We start from the raw sequence: 26007 nt of genomic DNA on the forward strand, positions 1-26007 counted from the left end.
TGCTGATTATTTTTCCAATTAATCCGTAAAAAAATGTGAAAGGGTTATATTATTGATTGTTCTCTTGTCACTACTGATACTGCTGGGAGAAGCAGTGCCATGTACCTGCCAGTCGACCACTTGCAGAAGTCTGTGTCGGTAAGGTGTGAGAGTCTTCGGCAGCATGATGTCAACCACAGTATCTACTGACCTGCTGGGACCAGAGTTTAACACCTGCAGATGGACAGACAGGGAGAGAACAGATAACATTAGAGAAAACATTAGAAAATGTAATGTGACTCTTTGCCTCCTTTCAATAATGCCAACTATGGAACCAAACTCCCTGATAGGGGCTGTACTCTCTATCTAGGGGTGACATGAACCATTTGGGAATGGAGACAGAGAGAAGAAAGTCAACCTCATTAACTCAAACTCATTTTATCCAGAGATGCTGAAGGCTCTGGATATTGTTGGTCTGTCTCTATAGACATTCCTCTTCAATGTCACATGGAGGTCAGTGAACTAGCAGACAGCATGATGATTTACAGAGATACTTAATAGGTCATGAGAGGTTGTCCATCAAGTCTACATGTATTTTTGGACTACAGGGGTTGCGGTACTGTAGCAATATGGAGTGCTGTACAATCTATCCTAGTATAAACAGAGTGAGAGCTGTATCTTCATTCTTGGCATCATGTCAAGCTTGTTCTCAGTGAGCTGAAGCTGTATTTTGTTACTGATTCTTAAGAGACAGCTGAGGAGAAAACACCCAATTTGGTGACTTCAGGATAGCTTCTCTGCTTTTTGCCAAATATTCAGTCCTGCTGTATTTCTCAGTCCCGGCAACCACCTGCAACTTTACAGATGTGTTCAGACAACATGAGGGAAATTTCAGAGACGTGGTGATTGCATATATAGTCAACGGAAAGACAAAACTAGATGCCAAGTCACCCAGAATGGCTCAAACTGAAGTGAAGATGAATTGATTCAGGGTGAAAATATTTCAACTTCAGTGAAAATATGCATTCACCCCACGCTTTATGAGTTGCTGCCGAGCTCTGAGATGGGTCAGAGCCTGAGCTAAACAGAAACACATACACACACACACACACACACACACACACACACACACACACACACACACACACACACAAAGTCGGTGCATCCATTTTTAGCTAGCTTACAGCTAACATCTGTACAGTTGGCTGTTTGGGGCGATGAACATGGACTGTACAAGTTACAAATTTGCACGAATGACATTAGGTGAAAATTCTCTTGGCTTTAAGATGATAAATTCAGTTGGCTTTCTGTCTGAACACACCTTAAGGCCATGCTACTCTGCTGGGAAATAGTGGATTACTCGCTTAAGATAGGAAGCAAGCTGCTATGCCAAGTGAAATAAATTGTGAAGGTGAATTGGTGCAACGTTGGCAGTCATGCAGGTGTTGTCCTGGACTGTTGTGATGAAGAAGGCAGCTGAGCCTTTTCCAGTTGGTTCCATTCTAACCTATGGTCATGAGCTCAGAGTAGAACTGCTGCTCCTTCATGATAAAAGGAGCCAGTTGTGGTGGTTTGGGCATCTGATTAGGATACCTCCAGGAGGTCTTCCTGTGGAAGTATGCTGGCCAGGGCAGACAAGGATTATACTTCCCATCTGGACTTGAAAGAGCAGCTGCAGGATGTGACGGTGGAGAAAGACGTCTGGGCTATTCTCCTTTGTCTGCTGCCACTGTGACCTGAGCTGGATAAGAGGCTGGATGGCTGAGAGTGGATTTGTACCTTGTAAGTGTAGTTGAATCTCTCAGTGTAGCAGTTGACTGGAGTCAAGTCTTCGTCTCCAAACACAAATGAGGTGGGAGTCACAAAACTGCAAACAGACAGACAGTTTTACTTGCAACATCTGCAGCCTCAACAGGAACACATGTCCCACATGTCCAACAGCAGCAACGTTTAATTGGAAAGTGAGTAATAGTACCGTATTACTGCTGACTCACCCGTGGATGTTGACGTTAACTCCATATCTGAGAGGAAGAAGCAGACTGACCGAGTTGTCATGGAGATAGTCTTCCCACTCATAGTTGTCACTGAGGAGGAAATAAATTTAACCCAATTAACCTGCAAATGTCACAGATGGACTGAATCATTGCAACTATTTTATATAACTTTGTAGTCTGCACGGCGAAAAATGACAAACTGAATACAACCTCAGAAAAATCATCTTGTTAAAAATGTATTTCTATAATAATTCAATTTCACGTGGGCCCTGCACATTCCATCCATCCAAATACAGCAATTGATCAAATAAGTAGAATAAGTAGATAAGTAGGATTTTATTCTGTTCAGTCCTGATTTTCCCGCAAAATTTCCCTTTAAGTTTGTTTTCTGACTCAACAGATTAAAACAACTGCAACAACAATGTAACACTGTTTAAAACATTCCTCAAAATGAGCAATTTAACTTTTGATACTAAATGTGAATGTTTCTGTAGTTAAAATTGTTGCTCATGTAAATGTTTTGAGTACTTAATTCATCTCTGGGGATGAGAGAAGGTGGCGTGTCCTTACCTGCTGGTGTTGGTGCGAATGATGATGTCACCAGGTGTGCTGTTCTGGTTAACATCCAATAGGAAGCTGATATTGATCTACAAGAAAAAGGAAACTCAGTGATTTCTAACGTTTTTTTTTTTTTTTTTTTTTAAATATCTCAGTTTTCATCATCATTTTATATCAGATTTATTTTGATCATTTTTGCATTTCCCTGCTTCACTATAAACTTATCTTTCTGTTTTGCCCAGTTGAATCAACATGATCATATTAAACAACAACTTTTTACATTATGCCTTAAAATTGCTCCTCTGTCCTTTTCTGAGAGGAACTCAGATATTTCGACATTTTCTTTCACAACGTTCACTGTGAAAAATACTGTGACAAAGGAAATGCAGCAAATACCTGCTGATGAGACAAAAACTGGAGAACAAAAAGTACAGACACACGGGATCTGATCTTTGACCTCTACACCGCAGACAGTTTGGAGTTAGACTGAGCTGAGGATCAGTATTAGCTGCCTGTATTTTAAATAACAGTGTGTGATTGTGATGTTTACCTGGGCGTGGGCCGGGAGGACGAGGCTGGAAACACTGCAAACAACGCCAACCGTTGTACTGTTGACATCCTGTGTGACATCACAACTCACCATGTTGTCCTCCTGCACATACACAAACACACACACACAGTTTGTTCATGTGTACTTTATTTGACCACTTATTTGTGTTGTTAAAGTTACAATCCTTAAGATTGTCATAAAATCAAATCTCATTTTTGATACTGTTTATGGTCGTCATTGTTTTTAAAGAATAGCCATTCCGTGTATTTAGATTCCGTAACTTCCTTTTCATATAGTAGTTTTCATTGTTAGTGGCAGAGTCCACCGTGCACACTCATTGATATCAGCCTGGATGTTAACTGTTAACTCTCCTACAGCCACATCAGAACTGTATCAAATTACTGCTAATGCTAAGCTTCTGTTGCTGCTACACATTAAATGCCAAGGCGGCTCTTATTGTGAAGTGGTCACATGTGTCATTTTGGGCATTTTTTGACAGCAGATCAGTTTTAGATGTTGAACGTGAAGATGCAGCCACAGTGAGTTGTTAGATAAAGAGCTGCGTCTCCAACTCCTCAGCAAAGTAACACTTTTAACTGTGTCCTGCTGTTTTGTGGAAACTACGTGGGCCGCCTGCAGCATGATATCAGATTGCGGTTGTTCATAGCATAATGGAAAAAGAATGACTGATTTCTTTTATTTGGCTTCCCTGTAAACAGATACACCAGTTGCTCTTCTGTTATATTTCTGATAACAAGTGTTTGCTGTAGTATTAAACCGTACTTGCTGTTACCATCAGTAACCGCAGGTGTTGCCAAATCAATCAGGACTGAAATCATAAAAATTATGACTTTAAAACTGATCGATCAGCTTACTCAGGCTGTTTAAACTCACGTTCTGCAGTACTTTGATGTAGTGGATGTTGTCGGGGAACCGGAGCATCAATTGCGGCAGGAAGGCATCATCTCCAGAGTTCAGCAGCGAGGCGTTCAACATGATAGTCCGTCCAGAGCCAAGAGCAAAATACTGCTGCTGACTAATGACAACAACAACACTTAGACTGGGCAATAGAAACAAGAAGCACTCACAGATATAGAGAGATTTCCTCAATAAGAAAATGAGAAACTTTGATATACTGTTTATAAGTTGCATTGCTTGACAACTTACTTGCAACTAATCACATCACATATACAAATGTATTTGTAACCAGTCATGTGGCAGTCCTTTAGGAGTAGACAGCCCACTTCCCAAATAGGCAGAATAGGCTAAGTTAGCATTTTGGCACCAAAGTCTATTAAAAAGATGGGAGAGACTAGCACACAACAGACAGCTCAACAGTCACAACAAGTTTAAACGTAAAGATGTTGTGGACTGCGGCTATCCTGAATGTTTTAGTGTCCTAGGTGTACTCTCATTCAAAACCCATCTCTAGTGTTGGCACATTCGTTATGTCATTGAGAAATGTCATTTTATTGACATTCTCATGTCTGAGTTAAATGTGAAGCTACAGCCAGGAGACAAGGCTGAGCTTAGCTTATCATTAAGACTGGAAACAAGGGAAAACAGCTAGCCTGCCTCTGTCCAGAGAGAACACAATCCACCTAGCAGCCGCTCTAAAGCTCACTAATTAACACGTTATATAGAGTTTACTTAAAAGGTACTGCTAGAGGGATTTTTGTGACCTTTGGTGAGAGCAAGGCTAGCTGTTTTCCCCAGGACTGTTTCCAGTCTTTATGTTAAACTAAGCTAACCTGGCTGACTCACTTTCAACAAGAAAGTGAACAAGTGTATTTCCACAAATGTCAAACTATTCCTGTAAGCACAGATCTAGCTGTTTCCTCTTGTTTCCATTCTTTATGCTATGCCACACTAAGGTAACCATCTCGTGGCTGCTATTACATACTTAACACGCAGATGTGAGAGTGGTATCGTTCTTCTCATAAAACTCTCTGCAAGAAATTGAATAAGCATATTTCCCCAAGATGTGAAACTATTGAAAAGATACACTTCTTTGCCATATCACCCAGCCACAACAAACACATAAAGAATGACAGCATGGTCCAGCCAGAACTAAGATCAAGATCATTGCTCTAAATAAATCTCCATCAATTAGCCAGCAGCTAATTTGCAACATGTGTTAGCCATTTTTGGAGAACTGAATGGCTTAGTTTGGATTATATTGTACGGATAGTACAATGCAAGAGAAGCCTATCACTTCTGTGTGACTTATATATTCTAACTGGACTAATAAAGTACAACAGGCATCAATCCTGCTGAGCTGAGAACTGGTGTTTTTTCTGTCTTTCTCTTTCACTGTGAATCACACAAAGATCCCTGCTGTGTGTGTGTTTGTGTGTGTGTGTGTGTGTGTGTGTGTGTGATCTTACTGTGGCAGCACGAGTTGAGCTGACAGCTGCATATTAGTCGAACAGTTCACCAGAGAACAGGAACGAGCAAACTGTGTCTGAAAGAGAGAAAGACACAGAGAATTTATGGATGACATCAATCATACTGAATAGAGCAGTTATGATGACATTACAGTCAGCTCCTGCGACCTCCGTCTTATATATGTTGAACAATGCACTGATGACTACCTCCCACCCTCGCACTGCACATTCCTACATGTTAACTTTTCCTCCTCTGTTGTTATGAGTCAGTGGGACATGGTGTGGAGACAAAGAGGAAGTATGTTGGTTAATGTGCTGCAGATGAGGTTGTGCAGCTGTAAACACATCTGGATTAGCAGGAAGTCATTATCAGTGTCTGTGGTGGAGCTGACATCTGATTAGCGGCTTCCTTCCCTTTAGAACAGATCAGTTTGATGTCAAACAGAAAGATGTGACAGTGAAGCTTCCTCCATCAGGAAATGATGGGTTAATTATATCATTATTCTTTAGAACAGTACACATACAGAATGGTATATTTCGTAGTAATTGTACGTATAAGTAAACCAGTGCATATGAGTAAATATAAGCCAACCTAGAATTTAACTGTAGGCAAGTATTCATTTCTAGTTAATAGTCACCACAAAGTGCTTGTATAAAAAGATAAATACTTAGTAATAAAGGAGTTAAAGGACCAGTGTATAACATAGTGGCATCTAGCACTTATATGGTATGCACCTTAACCATTAGGCCACCAGGGCACCCTGTATTGCCTTACTAATGAATAGATTGTTAATCATTTTTGCATTTTAAAGGTGCATTGTGTAGAATTTAGTGGCATCTAGCAGTGAGGTTGCAGATTGCAACCAACTGAATATCTCTCCCCCTCCTCTTCCAAGCGTGTAGGAGAACCTACAGTGGCTGCAAAACTCACGGAAAATGCTAGTGTTTGGTTTGTCCAGAGAAATACGGTGGTGCAACATGGCGGGCTCCTTGGATGAGAACCTGCTCTCCATGTAGATATAAAGGGCTCATTCTAAGCTAACGAAAACGCATTGATTCTTATTTTCAGGTGATTATACACTAATTAAAACATACCTATGAATATTGTATTCCATTTCTGCCAAGTCTGTTTTGCTAGATGCCACTAAATTCTACACACTGTACCTTTAATAGCCTAGACCTTTAAAGAGTTGATACTCTGGGCAGTTATAACGAGTTAGGATCTGTATATTAACTTACAGCACAAACAAAATAACTAATTATAATATACAAACTCCTCATATCCTCTCTGTATATGTTATATTAACTTCTGGTAGTGGTACTAACTCCATAAGCTATATTTACATTATCACAGAAAAAAAACTCTTGGATTTCTTCCACAGTTGAGAATCTTCTCCCTTTCAGTCCCATTTTCAGTTTCACCGAGCTGTAGACATATGCTACCCAGCGGCAAATCTGACATCTACACCCTGCTCCTGTGCTATGGATGGCTTCTGAGAATTTTTGGGTCCCCCCTCGTATGTATGCAAGTATTTGCAGATTGCTATTCGCCAACAGGAAACTGCCCCAGACTCCGCCTGCCCCACAGAATCCTGTGCGGAGCAAAACGGCAAGAGTTTTGTTTATTTCCGTTACACTGTAAACAGCATAAGTCCTTTCACATCCTCCTTTTGCTAACCCCTATTGTTAGGCGAGTACTGTATTACTTACTCATAAAAAGGATATGGCTGGAGATTTTCTATATTCAAACCAGCAATGTACTCATCCTGCTTACAAGTATTGTGTGTGTGTCCAAAGCCATGTCAGTGATCCACACTGTTGCTCTGGGTGACATGTTCATTGGCCCCGAAGAGTTTGGGTATATTAGTTTAGTTAGAAACAATTCCAAAGACTAATAACAGTGATCATGTTTTCAGTCTCCAGAAGAGTAGTTCTGTGTGAGGCAGACAACACTGCGCATGTGTGGGAACGCGGTTCCATTTACAGAGCTAGCCAGTACCTGATTGGTGTTAACGCTCGCCAGTACCTGATTGGTGTTAACGCTAGCCAGTACCTGATTGGTGTTAACGCTAGCCAGTGCCTGATTGGTGTTAGTGCTAGTCAGTATCCAATTGGTGTTAACGCTAGCCAGTACCTGATTGGTGTTAGTGCTAGTCAGTATCCGATTGGTGTTAATGCTAGCCAGTACCTGATTGGTGTTAGTGCTAGCCAGTACCTGATTGGTGTTAGTGCTAGTCAGTATCCGATTGGTGTTAACGCTAGCCAGTACCTGATTGGTGTTAGTGCTAGCCAGTACCTGATTGGTGTTCACACTAGCCAGTACCTGATTGGTGTTAGTGCTAGCCAGTATCTGATTGGTGTTCACACTAGCCAGTACCTGATTGGTGTTAACGCTAGCCAGTACTTGATTGGTGTTAGTGCTAGCCAGTACCTGATTGGTGATGGTGTTGAGGTGTCCTGCGCTCTGCTGCAGAATGGGTTTTAATGGAGGAAAGGTTTTAGAAGTGGCTCTGTGGGTTTTTGTCTCTTTGAGACTGTAGGAAACCTCAAACCGCACAGGAGTAAAAATGTCCCTCACGTCTTTCTGTGGGCATATAAAACAGGAAGAGAACATTAGCATTAACATGTATTAATCCCATATGAAACTTATTCACTGTATGTTCTGCATGTGTGTGCGTGTGTGCATGCGTGTGTCTGTGTGTGCAGTTGTCTGTGTTTGTATGTGTGTGTGTGTCTGTGTGTGTCTATGATTATTACCCTTTGGAAAGCCACGTGTGTTGTACAAGTGAGATGGCCATGTCGTGCTCTCACATGACCCCTTGTGATATTGGACGACCCATTACCATGGAAATAGAAACGATGAGGGAAGGATGGCTTATGGAGGAGGTCAGAGGTCAAATTATACTGAAGATCTGCGGAGAAGAGGAGAGAAATGGTCTAAAGTCAGTGTCATGCACTGTGTAAAGTGGGATTAACCTATAAAAGTAAGTTCAACAGTTACAAATTTGGGGAAATATGCCATTTCACTTTCTGGCTGAAAGTTAGATGAGGAGCTCAATACCACTCTCACGTGGTATTTACTAGTTTTTCCATTTTTTATCATAAGCTAACTGTCCCCTGGACATGTAGCTTCCTATTTACTATACATATACACATTCATATTTACTATGAGAGCGGTATCAATCTTCTTATCTGACTTTCCCAAAATGTCAAACTATTCCTTTAAACATAAGCAGGTTGGAGCTCAAATTGGAACTTGAGTTTTATATACTTGATGGTTGGGTTTACCTATAGCTCCTCTGTAGTGTTTGGAGCTAACACTGAAACAGACGGTAACATTGAAGCAGACAGTTGGAGTCTTGTGTTCTCTGCACAGTGCCAGCCGCTGATCAATCTGCTCAGGCAGAGTCAGAGACGCCTCCACCCGAACCACCGGACGGGTTCTACAGCACACAGGACACATTCAGAAAAATGATCACAGCATCAGCAGCTGTCAGAAATGAAATGCCTTCTTATAAATTTTATAACTGGATTGAAAACAATAGATAATTTTATTTTTACAATCGTTAATTTGCTTTTAGCAAATCTTTTCTCTAAGTGAGGATTTTCATCTACAATAATTTCAGCAGATGTTGTGAAATTGTTGGTTAGCCAATTGTCGGATGTCCTGCTTCCCCTGAAGTATCATTTCCTTCAAAATGAGCTAAAATTAGAATGTTTGCTTCCTGTGCACCTTTCTGAAAAAATGACACTACTACAACCGGAACATATCTATGTCCTGCAGTGTTGTTTTACCTGAGAACCACAGCGGAATCAGAGAGGAATGCACCGACCGCCACATCTGCAGAGACAAGGAGAATTTAACCTGGTTTACAGCAAATCAAATGAGAGCAGAAATGTATAATACAGTAGATGTGACACAGGAAAAAGCTTGTGACAGTTCAGCTTACCTTTGTAGCCATTATCATCAATGTCAATGCCAGAGCTCAGTGACTGGCCAAACATCCTGAGGTCATGACCCAGGGTGGATCCAGTAATCCTCTGAAAACACAACACATGTTGGATATCACAGAATAGATGGTTTGACAGACAGGTGCAACACAGTAGTGGACTCAGGTAAGAACCATCTACTGTGTGAACAATAACGATTTGGAATTGAGAATCTTACAATTTTCAACGATTTGGGAAATATGCTTGTTTGCTTACTTGCCCCCAGTTAGATTGAAGATCAATACCACTCTCATATCTTTCTATTAAATATGAAGCTACAGCCAGGTGGAGATGGTTAGCATTAAGACTGGAAACAGGTATATAGCTAGCCTAGCTCTTAGTGAATTAGCTATATATATATAAAAACTGAAGTGTAATAACTATGTTGTGTTTCTACGGGGACAGCCAGGCTAGCTTTATTCCCCTGCTTCAGATATTTGTGATAAGCTAGGCTAACCATCTCCTGGCTGTAGCTTGATATTTAACAGACAGATATGAGAGCTGTATCCACACTTTTTTAAAGGTTCTATATGTAAGAATAAGAAATTCCTTCTCATTAGTGACGACAATGGCCATTAAGTGAGCTGTAGTCACCATTCTGTTGCAATTGCAGGTGATGTCTTTTTCTTCACTGTGTTTCTGAAAAGCATCTCTCAAGCCGCCCCCCCCCCCCCCCCCCCACGTTGTGGCTCCAGTTGCGGCTGGCTGGTGAGAGCCAATCCCCATCATCAACCACACAAACCTTACCAGACCTGCAAACCACCAACTTTTTTTTTTAACCAATTGTGTTTACTAAACACCAGTAGCTGTGACTGGGGAGCAACAGGCTGCGGTTTTGAAATGTGTGCTTATTGCCACACTTGAACAACCAACAGAAAAAACAAAAAGTGTAAGCTATGTTCTGCTATCACTCGGGAGTGGTCAACTTGTCATTGCTGGGGTGTTATGTTGTGAAATGTGTTGTGGTCAACAGACGCAGCTAGCTGTGTCATTAGCTGGAGAGCTAATATCTTCAGGGCGTTTCTAGCACCGTTTTTGTTGTGTTGTTGTGTCATTATTCCAGTCTTTTGTTGACATAAGCACTCCAGAGTGCACAAAAATGTCACATTCTTTGGATTTTCATGGTAAATCCGGCCTGGGTCCTTCACATAGAAATCAGTCCACAGGCTGTTACAGACAACCAAGAAATTTTTTAAGTTCCGTTACAACACGTTCACTCATTGGCAATAAAAAACGATTAATACATGTAAATTGCTTCAAAGTTCTTACATATAGAACCTTTAAGAACATGTTTAACAATAACTTTTTTAAAACTGATTTAAATGTTTCCATTTTTTATCAAGCCCCATACTGACACACTACATACATGTAATTTGCACTCTGACATAATCAAGGTTCATTTGAACATTGTTTATTATACAGTAGCTTAGGTCTTATTTTTGAAGTTGTGTCAATCATTTCTATCAGTAGAACATTGAAGTTAATAGCTGAGAACTGGACCACATTGCTAAAGACAAATCCAACAGGTCTAGAAACACAGGAAGTCAAATGATCAGTTGGAAATAATCTTATCCAGATAATTTACACCACATTATTTTGAGAACACACTGAAAGTGAGCACACCTTTAATGTTGGTAATTATGCCTCATTGCATAGAAAAACTGTGTGTTTGTACCTGAGATGGAGTTGGTGAGATTCCCTCCTTCCTGCCGTTGTAGATGTAGATGGCTCCTTTTAGATCGTCTTCCTGTGGGGCACCAACTGCCACATCTACGCTCACACACACACACACACACACACACACATTTGTATTACGGTATTTGTGAGGACTCTCACAGACCCCATTCACTAACCCATCAGTCTAACCTCAACCTGTTCCCTACAAATTGATTTCATTCCATCCGAGCAACCAATATGGTTTATGTTGCTTTGTCTGTGAAAAGTAACTTTGAGAGACTTGAAACTTGCTGCAGAACTGATCACTGACATTTTTATGTGAAAAAAGAGAAATTCTGGCTGGTATGTTCGCTCTGATATCTGAGATTAAAAACGCAGCTGATGTAAAGTAACCTTTCTAATGCAAGTAACAAATTCACATGATTCTTTTCATAGCAGCCATGATTGCTCGCTGTTTGTCTGGTGGGATTATTTCATCAATTTTTTTATTTTGATGACAGCTAAACAATGTTTTTAGCAGACAATTATTAATTCTCAGATGTCATAGGTAGATAGTCATGTTAACACACACTTCACATTCAAAATAATATTTTAACTCATACCTTTTGGGGTTAATATGACAACTGGATTTAAAGGAATAGTTTGACATTTTGGGAAATGGTTTTGCAGTGTGATGTACTGTATAAGTGGATTTGACCTAAACGGGGGAATATGCTTATTCACCTTCTTGCAGAGAGTTAGATGGGAGGATCAATAATTCTCATAAACATAAAAACTGGAACCTCTAGCCTGGCTCTATATTTTCATACATTCAGCTGACTGAACTCTATCTGGAGAGCAGGGCTGTAGCTACTGTTGACACCAAGGTCATGTAATTTGTATTTCTTCTGCGAATTCTGGGGGGGGGACTTCACATTAAAATGAATTAACATGAGCAGCATTTTAGCAGCAGCAGTTAGTACTCCGTTTGAGTGTCACCTGCGTTTTGGCAGCACTCACATCCAAACATGCAGTCACTGTATAGTTACACGTAAAACAAAAGAAAGTAGACTTGAAAATTAACATGTCAGGTTCCAAGTAAATGTAATTATACATTTCAAAGAACTCCTGTTTAGCGTCAGGTCCACATATTCTGAGGGGCGTATTGGGGAAGGGCTTTGACTCACGGCATCAATATTTCTAAAATCCTGGCAACAGCCCTGCTGGAAAATGTTCCACAGCATGACAGTATTCAGGATTAGTACATAAACATGAGAAAATACCAGCATGGTCCTTTAATATTTAACCTGAATCCTTTGAGGATGTGAAGGTCTGAAAGTTCGGTGTTTTCACAAAGAGACAGCTACTGGAACACACACACGGACAGGCTTTTTATCTAGCTTTGGCAGATTAGAGGGCAGGTTCAGTTACAGAGCAGAACAGTTTGTCATTATGGTTTTAATGAACTTAATAACATCCTCCACCCTCCTCATACACACACACACACAGATGGTGAGGGGTCTGTGAGTGTGTGAGGGCGTTATTTTAAAACTCAGAATGATGTTTCTTAGTTATCAGGAAGTAGCAGTTACTGTTACTGAGTTGAGCCTCCTTAGTAAGAAACCTAAAATACATAAACAGTGGGTGTGTTTGGTTGTTTAGTGCAGCAGCAGCAGCAGCAGTGGCAGTTGTTGAAGTATTGTAGTATTATAAGTAGTATAGTAGAGTAACTGGTGAGGAATTAGATCGGTGCAGAAAATAAAAGAGCAGCACTTGGACCTCCGTAATAACCACTGTTGAGATGCCCTTAAGCAAGACAGTGATTACTACTAATCCTGAAGCTAACAGTACTACAAGATTTGTAATGTTAGTAGTAGTAGTATCAACAGTAGTTGTTAGTAGTATCACTTGTACTAGTAGTAGTATTTTCAGTAGTATCAGTAGCAACTAAATAATGTGCATTTCTCTCTTTTTTCTGACATTTAGATACAAAGCAATACATTTATTAACTTGAAAAATAATCAGAAAATTAACTAATGAAAATAATTGCTAGTTGCAGCCCTATTTAATAATATCAGTAGTAGCAATTAAGTAAGTATTAAGGAAGTAGAAGCATTGCAGTACTATTGGCAGTAGTATTAGTAGTAGTGTCAGTGGTAGTAGCAGCAGTAGTGTTATGGTTTCACCATAATAAAAGCTGATAAGTCAGGCTGTGCAGGTGCGATCATTACCAGGGTAACCGTCATCATCCAGGTCTCCCAGGTCAGCGATGGACTCTCCAAACCGGGCGGCGTAGGCGTTGCTGCCAGTCAGGTGAAACTCCGCCTCCAACAGCTTGGCCTGAGACAGAATCCATTTGTGAGGAAATACAAGCAGTACCCAAATCTACACTACATACTAATTCTAAGCAGGTTTTGAGTATGTAGTGAGTTCGACTGAGAGTCAGTATGTATGGAGCACCCCCGTTGCTTTGGGGTTAAGACCCTGATCATGAACCACAACGTTCCCTATTTGAGCCTGACTGGGGACCTTTGTTGCATGTCATTCCCCTTCTCTCTCCCTGCACTTCCTGGCATATCACCACTACCATCTCTAGTAAAAGCATGAAAATGCCATTTAGTATGCAGACTGAAAATCTATTGATTTTTGTGCTGCTGATGGACTCTGTTTTCCCACAGTGAAATGCACAAATGAAACAGAGGAGCTGCTCACAGCTGGAAGAAATTAACACGAATTATGGATGGCAGTGAGAGAGCTCTAGAAACCACTAAGAAAACAGAAAATAAGTATTAAATCTTTCAAACAAGATTTCACTGACTGTCTGTGAAGTTTAATAAGCAGTGGCATAAAGTCATAAAGTAACACAAGACTTATGCCGACGCACAAGTCTTGTTTTACTTCCTGTCAGTACAAAACAGTAAAGTAAACACTGACATTGATTTTGTTGTAGACCAACTGTAGAAACAGCATACTTTGACAATTAGTATGTAGTATATGCTGTTTGCAACTAGTATGTACGATCGAACTGGGTCACAGCAATGGACAGCAGAACCTGATCACACTGTCGGCCATGTTGGCTCCACAGACAGATCCCAGATTAATTGTCCCAAGATGAATTGCCCCTCAGGGATAATAACAATTGAAGTTGAAGTTATACTCACTGTTTCATGCCAGAATAATATAGCTGTGGCTATAGAGTGTATAAATCTGTGTTTGAGTGTGTGCATGTGTGTGTGTGTGCTCACCTCCCCCTGGTTGATGTACACATGGACTCGTCCCTCCTCCCTGGCGACGCCCATTGCCATGGGAGCGCCGACCAACAGATCTGACAAACCATCAGCATTCAGATCCACCGCACACACACTGGAGCCGAAGTAAGAGCCCAGCTGCACGCAAACACACAAACAGACACACATGCTAAGTGCTAGGTATTCCATTGTTTTGAATGGAGGATACTAATGCTACGCGACTTCTTACCTCTTTTCCTGACACCTCAGACACGACCCGCAGCATGTTGTTGTCCACTGCGAAGATGAAGACCTGCACATCACAAACACACACACTCTAACCTCAGCCATCACAACTACATATCGCAAAACACAATATCAACAAAAACTCAACGACACACCACTGAAGAAAAATGTCTACAACTCAGACTGCTCCAAAACACACAAACAAACATTCAGATTTGGTCCAACAGGTAAACAACTATACAAGTAGGTCCTACCTTGCCCTTCTGGTTGTATTGCGGAGCTCCACCCACCACCTCCGCACTACCAGGACTCAGGAAGTGACCGGCTCCAACAGAGTAACCTGGAAAGCAGCAGGACACAGTGACACATATTCAGACTTTTGACCATCAGCATCATGTCTTCTCCACAAAGGCACAGGCTTTCCTGTTGACCAAACAGACCAACTCAAGCTGTGATGAAAATAGTAATTTGATCATAATTCATACGGCATGTTGTCTGACCACGTTGGAAAGCAAAAGTGTTCATAGTTGTTCTAACAGCCACACTCGAAGGTGGGGTGCACTCTTTCAGGCACTCACAACAACGTCTGCACAACATAGTGTTGTGCACGCTTGCACACATGATAAGACACATATTTGTGCGAAGAATGAAAAAAGAGAGTTTGAGAGAGAAGTTCAAAGCCTGCTTACTTTCTCACCTCCATACACCTGTCCAATCATTGCGTATAATGGGCATGATATAGAAAATTATTGGATGGGGGTTAAGATACAGTTTGACCATCCGGTAAGCACTTTGGTAGAAGCATACTGACATCTCAAGTGGGTTTGTTACCTTTGGACAGAGCCAGGCTGGTTGTTTCCCTCTTGCTGTGTTTGAAATCACTCTCTATTTACTTTAAAGTGCACTATATTTACTCGGGTAATATCGAGTGTCAGTAATTTATTTGAGTGTCTGAATTCTGCGTGTGTTATTTTACCCACTATATATTTCCCTCAAAAATTTCACAATGGAACAAATACAGTTGTCTCCATGGCAGGTACACTACTTTCTGTGAGTAGTGAATGAGTGAACAAGGGAGGGATAGGGGACACAGCCTCTGTTTCCAGTCTTTATGCTAAGCTAAGCTAACCAGCTACAGACTCCAGCTATATGTTTATGGTACAGATCAGAATGGTATCAATCTTCTTTTCTAATTCTCAGCAAGTAAGCAGATATATGTATTTCCCAAAACGTAGAACTGTACTTTTAATGTCACTGTGAGTGCACAGTAATAACTGAATATAACCCAAATGAATGAATCAGCATGTTCATTCAGCATGTATATGAGAGCTGGACAGTAAAAAAAATCACTGTTTAGAGATATTTTATCAAGCACATCACAAAGAAAATGACAAAAATAATATTTTGAAAAAATTTAGAAATTACATTCTTGGTTGAATGATACAATGTGACCAAAAAGGGTTAAGACTTTGGGCCAGATCCATAAAGAATGGATTGCGCCCACTAATATCAGCATTTGCACCCTCAATCTGTCCCGTTTCAAGGTCCTATTCACAAAAGATTTTGTGCTAAAGATATGCTGGCGCAAACACGCCCATAAAGTTTGCAACTGAGCACAATTGGCCCTTGTTTTGCGTCTGACTGAGTGAGTAGAGCAGTTTCCAGTTTTTCAAGCTTTTCTTTACATTTCAGCACACAGATTGGCCCATAATGAAAACTGCAGAGAGCACAAAAGCCTCAAATTGTGTTTCTTTAATTATCAGGTGCACGCACACATCTTTAACATAATCTACTGAAATGTCAAATGTCAAAATACAGCTATTAATGTAACTCAGGCAGGTCTGAAACGTGTTAGATTAATGGCTGAATCTTACAATAATGTAGTTCAGGTGTCACTGAATGTATTTCGAAGAAACATCAGGAGGCTTGCTGATATCCTGTTTGTTGCCCACAGCTGGCTGTGTATCACAGCTGGCTGCAGCATCCCACAGCAGCTGAAACAATAAGTGCATCTCCAAACTGAGAAAGAGGCTGTGTGCACTGATGCACGCAGCACAGCAGCAGTAACTTCATTTACACCAGATGAGCGTGAGAGACAGTCGCACAGCCTCAACCACTGCTTTCAAACCTCCATCTTCGATATTGTTACTTCCTGTTGATTTGTATTGGTCAGTGAGTTAAACTGCGTATCATCAGTGTCTATGTGTTGTTTCTGACACTGTGAGAACAGTGAAGATGTTTTCTTTCCTGTAGAGAAACATCACACCTTTCTGCTCGGCTGCCGCTTCAGCACAAGTACTGAAAGGTGACAAGTACTGAAAGGTGACAACATCTCAGATTTTGTCCTGAACATGTTCAGAACAAAGAGTCAGGTAGGAGGAAGTGTCACTCTAGCAGCAGTGTGGAGGGGTGCAAGGAAACAGAACAACTGCAGCTGCATCTAAAATTATTCTGTGAAAAGTCTTAAACTAAAACTGATATAATGACTACATCATCTCAGCTCACTGTGGCTGATCTTTCTTGCACTATTGCTCAATGCAATATTTAGAACTGATCTGCTGACCACATGGTGACAAATATTTCCATATCTTGTTGTGTAGACTAGTTTTTATTGCATCTTCATTTTGTCTGATTTGTTCTTTCATGCCTGAAGATTTTTACACAAATCCCAATAGGACCACAGAGTAGAGTTACATAAAGAGATGCACAAATGAACTTTTCCACCGTTCTTCTTTACAGTAAAATGATCGCCGTCATAACTTTCACCTTCTGCTAATGCCAGAAGCCAGAGCCCAACAAACAATCACTGTAGTTAGGTGTGTAAGTATGAAAAAATACACATTAAGCCTAAAAAGACACTTCTGGTCGCAGCTGTGCATGTAAACACAAGCAAGGTGTGAGTGGAGTAGACAGCTGTAGTGATTAATGTTGAAGTCTTGCTGTTCTTTCAGACAGGAGGTCGGTGCTTGTGTGAACAGGATGTCAAACTACATATACTTATTGTTTCCTACTTTCAGCTCTGTAAGTGCCTGAACGCATCCTGTGTAGACACAGACAGACTGAAGCCTCTGCTCTGCTAACATGCTGTCTGTGTAGACATTTTACTATGATCAGCATTGGCTACAGTGGATATTAGGACAAATAAAGGTGTACATTGCTAGTAGTTGCAGGTGTATCAGTTACCCAGGTAGCTTCCAAAGCTGACGACTCCAGAGTCATTGTCCAGGTACACTGAAATGCCTCCGCTAGACGTGTTATAGACCAGAACTGAACCTGTCCAATAAGATGTCCCCGGAGCACCCATGATGATCAGATCCTGAGAAAGAGAGAGACAAATTTCAGAATAGTATCATAGTAATAGTTGCTTTAAAATGGAAGTTATGTGCTTTCATTTTGACACAGGACGTTCATGGTCTTTGTCCTCTTTTTCAAGTAGTAGTATATTTCTACATTTAAACATCATGAGGAGGAACAATAAAAGAGCAGATGGCCTCCAGAGGTTCCAGATTTGAAAAAGAAAAAAAAAAATAGTGAAGGTGGTGGAAATAGTGAAGACAAGTTGGATTTGAAAGAAGCTTGCCATCTGTGTGCCACTGACCTCTGTCAGGAAGTTGGAAATACCAGCCTGACATGACCCATAATCCTCCCCAAACTTCCTCTGGTGGTCTGGAAGAGACAGAAATAGAGAACGACAGACAGGCAGACAGACAGACAGACAGACAGACAGGTAGACAGGTAGAGAGGTGAAGGTGAACAAACAAATAATAAGATAAAATGTCCAAATGTTTTCCTCCTACAGCTGAACAGCTGCTGGTTTCACACACACACGCACGCACACACCACAGAGGAGTATTTTTGCAGTCACAAAGCTTTTGTATAGTGACACATTGTTTCATGTTTTGTGTCTGTACTGCAGCACATTGTTTTTGATATGAAACCACTGTATGATCATGAGGTTAAATTCTCACTTTCAACTTTAATTTTACGTCCACACCAAAATGATTTATCTTTCACATTAAAGAAATGTAGCATTGCATTTACATAATGTTAGGGACTTGCAGACCGCACACTATTGAGAGAATGGTCGAAATCGAATCAGCAGATCCTACATTTCCCATAATTCAATTGGATAGTGTCTTTTCATTAGACCCTCTCTGCCTGATGAACTCTCACACCTCCAGTTTGTAACACAGGCTTTCTGTTATATATATGAGGTCACAAGCCCAATCTGAGATATCCCAAAGCTCCTCCTGATCCACAGAAGACATTATATGACTGTTATCACAGGCTGAGTGGAACTAACCATGACAAGTGAATTGACCTCCATTTGTAAAATTGTTGGAGTGCCCCTTTAAATATTTGTGACTAAATAGGCAACTAAAGTTAAAAAAAATAACCTCTTTAGTAGGACTGAACAATTTGAGGGAAAGGGTCCTTTTTTGATCAATTTAGTTAGAGGAAAGTCTTCTAAGTAAAGCTTCCTAGTAACCAATTTAGACCATACTTATTATCACTTTGTGTGTGTGTGTGTGTGTGTGTGTGTGTGTGTGTGTGTGTGTGTGTGTGCCTCTGTAGCAGGGGGTAAGGGGCTGTAAAAGTGTCAAATCCTTGCCATAGCGATAACAGACTCCGTTAGGCAGCTTGTTGTTCTGATTGTCTCTCTTTGAGTGGTAGACGTTCTTCCAGCGGTGAGCACACGCCTGAGCACAACATACACACACACACACACACACACACACACACACACACAAACATGTGACATGGGGTCATTACTGGCAATAACACAATCACAAGGTAGCAGCACAGTTATTCCCATGATCCATGTCCCTGTGACAGACACACTGTGTGTTTGTGTGTGTCAAACATATCAGCCCCATTGTGTGATTATTCTAAACCTGAAATAATCCTGTTAATAATCTTTCATTCCCTTTGTAGAGACAATCAAAGTCGGTACTGTAAATAGTTTTGCTCGATCACTAAATTTGAAGTCCCTTTCAGACATGGAAATCTTTACTATTGCTGGCTTCATCTACATTATCTGCTGAAATAAAGGCTTAGCTCTCAGTTTCATACTGTAAATGTTCCATAATGGCTGTGAGTGCACGTGTTGGTCCACATGATGAATTTTCCGTATATCCACAAGGGTCCGTACTAGGGCTGTAGTCTGCTGGTCGACTGGTCAATTAGTTGGTCGATATGCTCTCGTCCGACTAAATTCTCATTGGTCGAATAATCTCTGTGTTATTTGCATAAGGAGGAAAGTGCTACATCAATAGCTTTCCAGGAGTAATCCATTATTTCCTGCAGCGGGAGGGACAGACCCAACCTAATGGAGACTGCTGGGTCTAACTGTACTCAACGTTTACTGAACGTACTGAACGTTTACTGAATCTGTGTCTCTCCATAATGACACAACAAGAACCCCCACCAGGCCAAAAAAAATATTTTTTAATATTTTATATCCGAAGTTGTAAGTTGTCAGTCTGGCAGTAGATGGACAGTACAGACTACGGTGTGTCAGTTAATAGATGCTAAAAAGTCACGTCTGTTGTTTCCCCAAATGCTGGAGAAGTAAAGGGGTTAGCTCCAAAGTTAGCAACAATGGGCTAGCATAACCTGAAGACACAAAACAGAGAACTACAATACAGAGAAATGTGTGGCTGTGCACTCTGTCCCGTTACACGATGAATTTGTTTTTCACTGTGTGAGAAAATAGACATGTGGCGTGAGAGTGTGTGAAAAGTGTCAATTGCGTGAGTCTCACAGTCAACGCGTGAGAGTTTGCAGCTCTGGTTCTGACATTCTGGTCATTTGCAATCACCACAACTAGACCCATGATTTTCTTTTAATAATGTAGGACGAACACAGCAGTGAGTGCACAGGAGCTGCAGATGACTCAGCAGGTGTTGAAATAACATGAATGAAAAGTCATTTCTAGAAGGAAACAGTGCTACCGTTAGCAAGCTAGGCTAAGTAGCTTCCACTTTCATTCTACCCCAAATGTTGAATGCTGGAAAGGGATGGACATTTGAAATCACTAATGGTATAGCCAATGTTATGTGGGCTTGTTGAAAATGGGGAAAAGTTGTCAACATAAGCTATACAGGGCTATGATATGCTGCGGTCAGTTGCACAACACGAAAGTGGACAGCATGTCTCCTAGCAGCACAGGCCCGTGCAACCGCTGTCATATAGGAACAGGAACTTAATGATCTGTATGTTCAGTATAGCCATTGTCATGTGTTCTGATTTTGTTTACCACTGTTTTCCGTCTGCTTTTTCTGAACCAAAACTTTAGCACTGTAAGTTCCTGGTACTCTCAAACAACTTGTTTGCAACATGGCAATTAATAATGCAGGACACGTGTTTAGATAAGCACCACAAAGAGGTGTGTTTCAATATACAGTACAAGTAATATTCTGATTCACAATATCCAGCAGGCATGTTATGCTGCCTTCTCATGCATATCACACGAACAGTGTGTGGGAATACGTCACTAGATTAACTACATTTCCCTGTTTGGGTTGCTTTGGTATTTTCATAATCTTGTAATATTTCCAATAGTGAGCATTTTTTGTACTAAGTAGCATCTAGACCAAACACTGCATTGCTAGATTTTATGTTCTTTTGAATAAAACAAAGCTGGGGAAACATCCACACAGAGGCTTTGAGCTTCCACACTGTTGCCACATAAACAAATTTCATCCTCTTTTGAAAAAGTGGGAAAATGTGCACAATAGCTGCAGTATAGTTATGGTTCATATTTCTACCTGCTTCCTATTATCTTTACTGTCCACTATCACTCATCAATATGAGGGGGAAACATAACCAGCCCCAGCTGACCCTTCACAGCTCATCCGTGGTAGCACCGTCACCTTGATGTGTTGTTACACTTCAGTGGAGGTATATATGTCTGATGGTGTGTGTATGTTACCAGGATGTGTCCTCCACTGTCTCCAGGTTGTCTGGACAGACTGACTCCCAGCCACTGATGATCACTCTCTGCTTCACATGTCTTCCCACAGTCCTGCATGTCTGCACACACACACACACACACACACACACACACACACACACACACACACACACACATGCACATAAATTCAACTGTTTGCACTGTTTCACACATGCAGCTTTCACAGGTATTAAGTCAGTTAACATAGTGGACAGCTGAGTTGCCATGGATACGTCTCAGGAGCAAAGCAAGATTTTTGTGCCAAGACTACAAAAATACCAACACAGCTTGTTTAGAGGTCGACAACACCACTGCATCCAATAAACACAAGGGGCTACCTTGGTGTGGATGCGTTGCTTCAGTTACTAGTGTAGATATAACATAAAGTGTCTTAGTAAGGTGTTGGGCCACCACATGCTGCCAGAACAGCTTCAGCATGTCTCTGAAGTCTCTGGAACTCTACTGGAGGGATGAACACCATTCTTCAAGAAGATATTCCCTAATTTGGTGTTTTGATGATGGTGGCTGTCTAACACATCGGTCCAAAATCTCCCATAGGTGTTTAATTGGGTTGAGATCTGGTGACTGTGAAGGCCGTAGCATATGATTCACATCATTTTCATACTGATCAAACCATTCAGTGACCCCTCATACCCTACGGATGGAGGCATTGTCATCCTGGAAGAGATCACTCCCATCAGGATAGAAATGTTTCATCATAGGATAAAGGTGATCACTCACAACAACTTTGTATTGATTTGCAGTGATCCTTCCCTCAAAGGGGACAAGTGGACCCAAACCATGCCACAGCATAACAGAGCCACCAGATCCCCTCACTGTAGGGGTCAAGCATTCAGACCTGAACCAGGTTTTCCTTTCATTTGTCAGCCGTCTTTACATATGATTCAGGAAGTGCAGTCTAAGTAACAGATCCATGTGGTTGAAGACGTACGACACCGAATGACACCACAACAACAATCATGTTATCCTCCATCCAGGATTGTGCGTTAAAAGGCAGAATTAGCTCAATGCCACAAGCTACATGTTATGAGGCACTCCAGATTCTGTGTGCTCTTGCACATACTTGGTCAATGTTGCCAGAAGATGTTGCTCTGTACTGTGGCAAAACTGAGCAAGGATTAAAAAAAATTGCCAGATTTCCCTGACTTTTTCCTCTGGAGCTGCTGCAGCAGCAACCCAGTGGAATTGAAGGAGGCTGTGTACTACAACACAATGCTGCTGTTGGTCTAGACACAGCTTTACTGGGCTTTCACTGTGCAAGTACGACGTTGTGCAAAAAGGCTTGTGTATTTCATTTTAAGTGCAGCTGCACTCTCCTAAGCAGTGCCTCTATATGAATTGTTTATTTTGCTTAAGAAATAAAGGATCTGGAGATACATGGTTTACATTGGGCTGCGACGATAGTTAGCTGCTGTGTAGGATGAGTAATGTTTTATATACTGCTCTTACTCTTTTGCTCTATCTTGTGCAAACTATGTGCTCTTGGACATTTGGTTTAGAAAAGGCTTGACAACACACATACACAGACACACAGAAACGCACCAGCATGCATGTGCTGGCATCTGCGGGAATTAGCGCTGATTTTGCAGCTATAAACAGCTCCTGGAGATTGAACCAATGGACGAGAAGATGAGTTTGCTACCGGAGCTCCAACCACCAACCTGAGAGAGAGACAGAGAGGCAGTTAGACAGGGTGTGTATGACTTTTCAGTGTCTGAATGGCGTCTGTGTGAGAAGCATCAAAGAGCTTCTGTCATTGACAAGAAATGGCTAATTAGCATGCAGACACACGCACACGCACACACACACACACACACACATACACAGTCCTACTGTGAAGATGGCAACTAATAAAGCATCACTATGATAATTCAATGGGTCTAAATATACTGTTGTCTACAGTTCTATAAGAACAGTAGTCAATTATTCTTTACCATTTAAATGTCAAAGTTCATGACTGAAGAGATTTATCATCAACATTATGAGCACCCATAATGCTTTGAAATGTAGTTCAGCCCTTTATGGTAATAATAGCACTCAGGGTGTTTTTATCCTTGGGTGGTGAGGGAAGCAGGGTGCTTGTTTTTCTCCTCAGTGCAGTTGGTCACTTTGCTCTTCCCACACTCAGCGAGATCGTCAAGCCCAGACCTCCAGGAGTTTAATATCACACTCTGAACTTCATGTGTGATATTGAAATTCATAAATGTTTCAAAAATACAACATGACTGTGTAACTTTATGGACAGCGTCCCCCTGCCATTCTAAGAAATAGAGATGTAGTGTACGTATCAATACAGAATCAATAGAGGATTCATGGGAGATCAGAAGAGGATTAATAGCATATCAAAAGAAGACCAAGAGAGGACAAATATGGGCTCAATAAAGGACCAACAATTGGTCAGTGAAAGGATCAATAGCAGATCAAGAGCAGAAAAACAGTGGATCAATTGTCAATAGCTGCTCTACAACAGATCAATAGTGGATCAAAAGTGGATCAATAGCAGATCTATAGTGGATCAACATGAGATTGATAATAGATATATAGAGGATGAATAGTCCATACCAGATTAGTAGTAGATCAATAGCAGATCAAATTAGGGTTAATAGTAGATCAATAAACTATGTCACTCATAGTCACTCCATAATGGAAGAATAGAGAATAAATAACAGATCAATAGAGGATGAGTAGAGGAGTGATAGAGGATCAACAATCAGATCAAGAAGGGTTCAACAGTAGATCAGTAAAGGATCAATAGCAGATCAATAGAGGATCAATAACAGATTAATATCAAATGAAAAGTATAGATCCAGACCAGCTTTGAGTTCCGTGACGATGCAGCAGGACTGAGTATCCAAACATGGAGGAGGGGGAGCCGCTGAACTCCAGACTGTGGTCCTCATCCAGACTGTATCCTGCAGCAGGATGGACCAGGACCAGGACCTGAACCAGCACCAGGATCAGGACCAGGCTGCAGCGCTGACACACTGAGGGACTCATCTCTGAGAACAAACTGCAGGAAACCAGAGAGACAACAATCAGTAATCAATAACAATCAATAAACATGAGATAAAAACACTTTAAATCTAGAGAAGCCAACAGGAATCATCAGCTACTGATGCTGACTCATGCCGTTTGTCCAGAACGCTGAGCAAGAAAGCGTATTTCCCCAAAATGTCGAACTATCGCTTTAACTCATTTAGTTTTTGCTGTTGTTGAACATTCTCTTGAACTTTGCTGCCTCATGTTAATCCTGTTTCTGAAGCACTTTGTGCTGCAGCTCTGTTATAATTATTATCAAAAAGGGGAAATTAGAGCTCAAGAGTATAGGTTAATCAAAAGATCTAAGGCAACTGCTATTACATTAATCAAACTATTATTTATTATCATTATAATTATTATTCAAAGTCTCCCTCCTCTCAAAAATGCATTATTCTTCTTGTTCCCACAGCTGGATGTAGTTCTCCTCACTGTGCAGAATGATGTCTGTGAGGTTGGTTTTCACATTCATCTGCTGAAAGTGGAAATTTTCTCTGTGTTCATCTTAAATCTGAGTTTTAGACGTGTAGGTATGAGAAGATTTTGTGACATCACAATAAGTTTAGAAGGCTAGCGTGGTCCAATATGCAACTATGTGGAGACCTGAAGCCTCTGGTGCCCATACACTGACTTCTCAGTGAAGTAGGAGACATCTTGTGAGAACAATACTTGCATATTCATAGATTCTGGATTTTTAATGAGAGAGAAAGAGCGGATGTGATTTTAAGAGTTTTCAATAAGGAAATTGAACTTTTTGTGGGGAAACCATATTAGACACAAATTATTATTCCATTTTTAGATATCTTAATACATATCTGGAGGGGACTTTGAACTTTTTATAACTGTTCTATAAAATCAGATACATTACTCAAAAAAAACAAAACAAGTCATTTTTAAACTTTAGACTTATTCATCAATCAGATATATGAATAACTCAGATGTGAAACCAGTTGAGGGAACAAACTAACTGAGATAAAAGAAATTTTGCCCAGCCCCGAAACCTCATGGCCCAGCCCTGTAGACTGTACTCTCCTGAACTGTATTTTCAGTTAGTGAAAGTTTGATAGCGGGACGTTTACTTGAAATGGAACATATATAGTATTCCTTTTACTTCACTGGATGAAAAGCAGGGCACCAGCTAATGATTACACTTCTTCTCAGTTCATTTATGGATTACATTTTCATCAAGCCATCCATCAATGAATGGATCTGTCTTTAAAATGTCTACAAACTTATTTTTCAGTCTGACCGACTGCCCAAAAACATTAAGAAAGAGAAAAATCACATGTTTGATTAGTGTTTTATACGTCTGAAAACTTTCCATTATTAACTCAGGCATTGATTTTCTGTTCATCTCCCAATCTATTACGTTAACCGACTAACGTTAATCGTTTCAGCTCTAATGGGT

At 40.8% G+C, this 26007-nt stretch overlaps 1 protein-coding gene across 5 annotated transcripts in view; it reads right to left on the minus strand.

Annotated features, from left to right (window-relative positions):
- itga4 (integrin alpha 4) overlaps positions 1 to 26007 on the minus strand; it is a 32221-nt gene that overhangs the window by 5811 nt on the left and 403 nt on the right. For 4 of the 5 annotated variants that reach the window (XR_006098775.1, XM_042426238.1, XM_042426237.1 and 1 more), the window contains 23 exons: positions 24376 to 24573; positions 23106 to 23224; positions 21522 to 21622; positions 19155 to 19287; positions 18186 to 18253; positions 17771 to 17903; positions 14842 to 14927; positions 14592 to 14654; positions 14360 to 14500; positions 13346 to 13454; positions 11134 to 11228; positions 9419 to 9509; positions 9264 to 9309; positions 8757 to 8911; positions 8226 to 8380; positions 7900 to 8052; positions 5469 to 5545; positions 3976 to 4117; positions 3082 to 3183; positions 2544 to 2620; positions 1974 to 2063; positions 1759 to 1846; positions 106 to 213 (listed from right to left, as the gene is read on the minus strand). Coding sequence is in view for 4 of the 5 variants with exons in the window: in XM_042426238.1 (XP_042282172.1) it covers positions 106 to 213; positions 1759 to 1846; positions 1974 to 2063; positions 2544 to 2620; positions 3082 to 3183; positions 3976 to 4117; positions 5469 to 5545; positions 7900 to 8052; positions 8226 to 8380; positions 8757 to 8911; positions 9264 to 9309; positions 9419 to 9509; positions 11134 to 11228; positions 13346 to 13454; positions 14360 to 14500; positions 14592 to 14654; positions 14842 to 14927; positions 17771 to 17903; positions 18186 to 18253; positions 19155 to 19287; positions 21522 to 21622; positions 23106 to 23224; positions 24376 to 24560 (2517 nt within the window). In the remaining variant the exon portion in view is untranslated. Of the gene's footprint in view, positions 1 to 105; positions 214 to 1758; positions 1847 to 1973; positions 2064 to 2543; positions 2621 to 3081; positions 3184 to 3975; positions 4118 to 5468; positions 5546 to 7899; positions 8053 to 8225; positions 8381 to 8756; positions 8912 to 9263; positions 9310 to 9418; positions 9510 to 11133; positions 11229 to 13345; positions 13455 to 14359; positions 14501 to 14591; positions 14655 to 14841; positions 14928 to 17770; positions 17904 to 18185; positions 18254 to 19154; positions 19288 to 19660; positions 19769 to 21521; positions 21623 to 23105; positions 23225 to 24375; positions 24574 to 26007 lie in introns of those variants that run through there. The other variant, XM_042426239.1, reaches the window with a different exon arrangement.

The sequence above is a fragment of the Thunnus maccoyii genome, chromosome 11 (genome assembly GCF_910596095.1).
Source record: "Thunnus maccoyii chromosome 11, fThuMac1.1, whole genome shotgun sequence".
NCBI lineage: Eukaryota > Metazoa > Chordata > Actinopteri > Scombriformes > Scombridae > Thunnus > Thunnus maccoyii.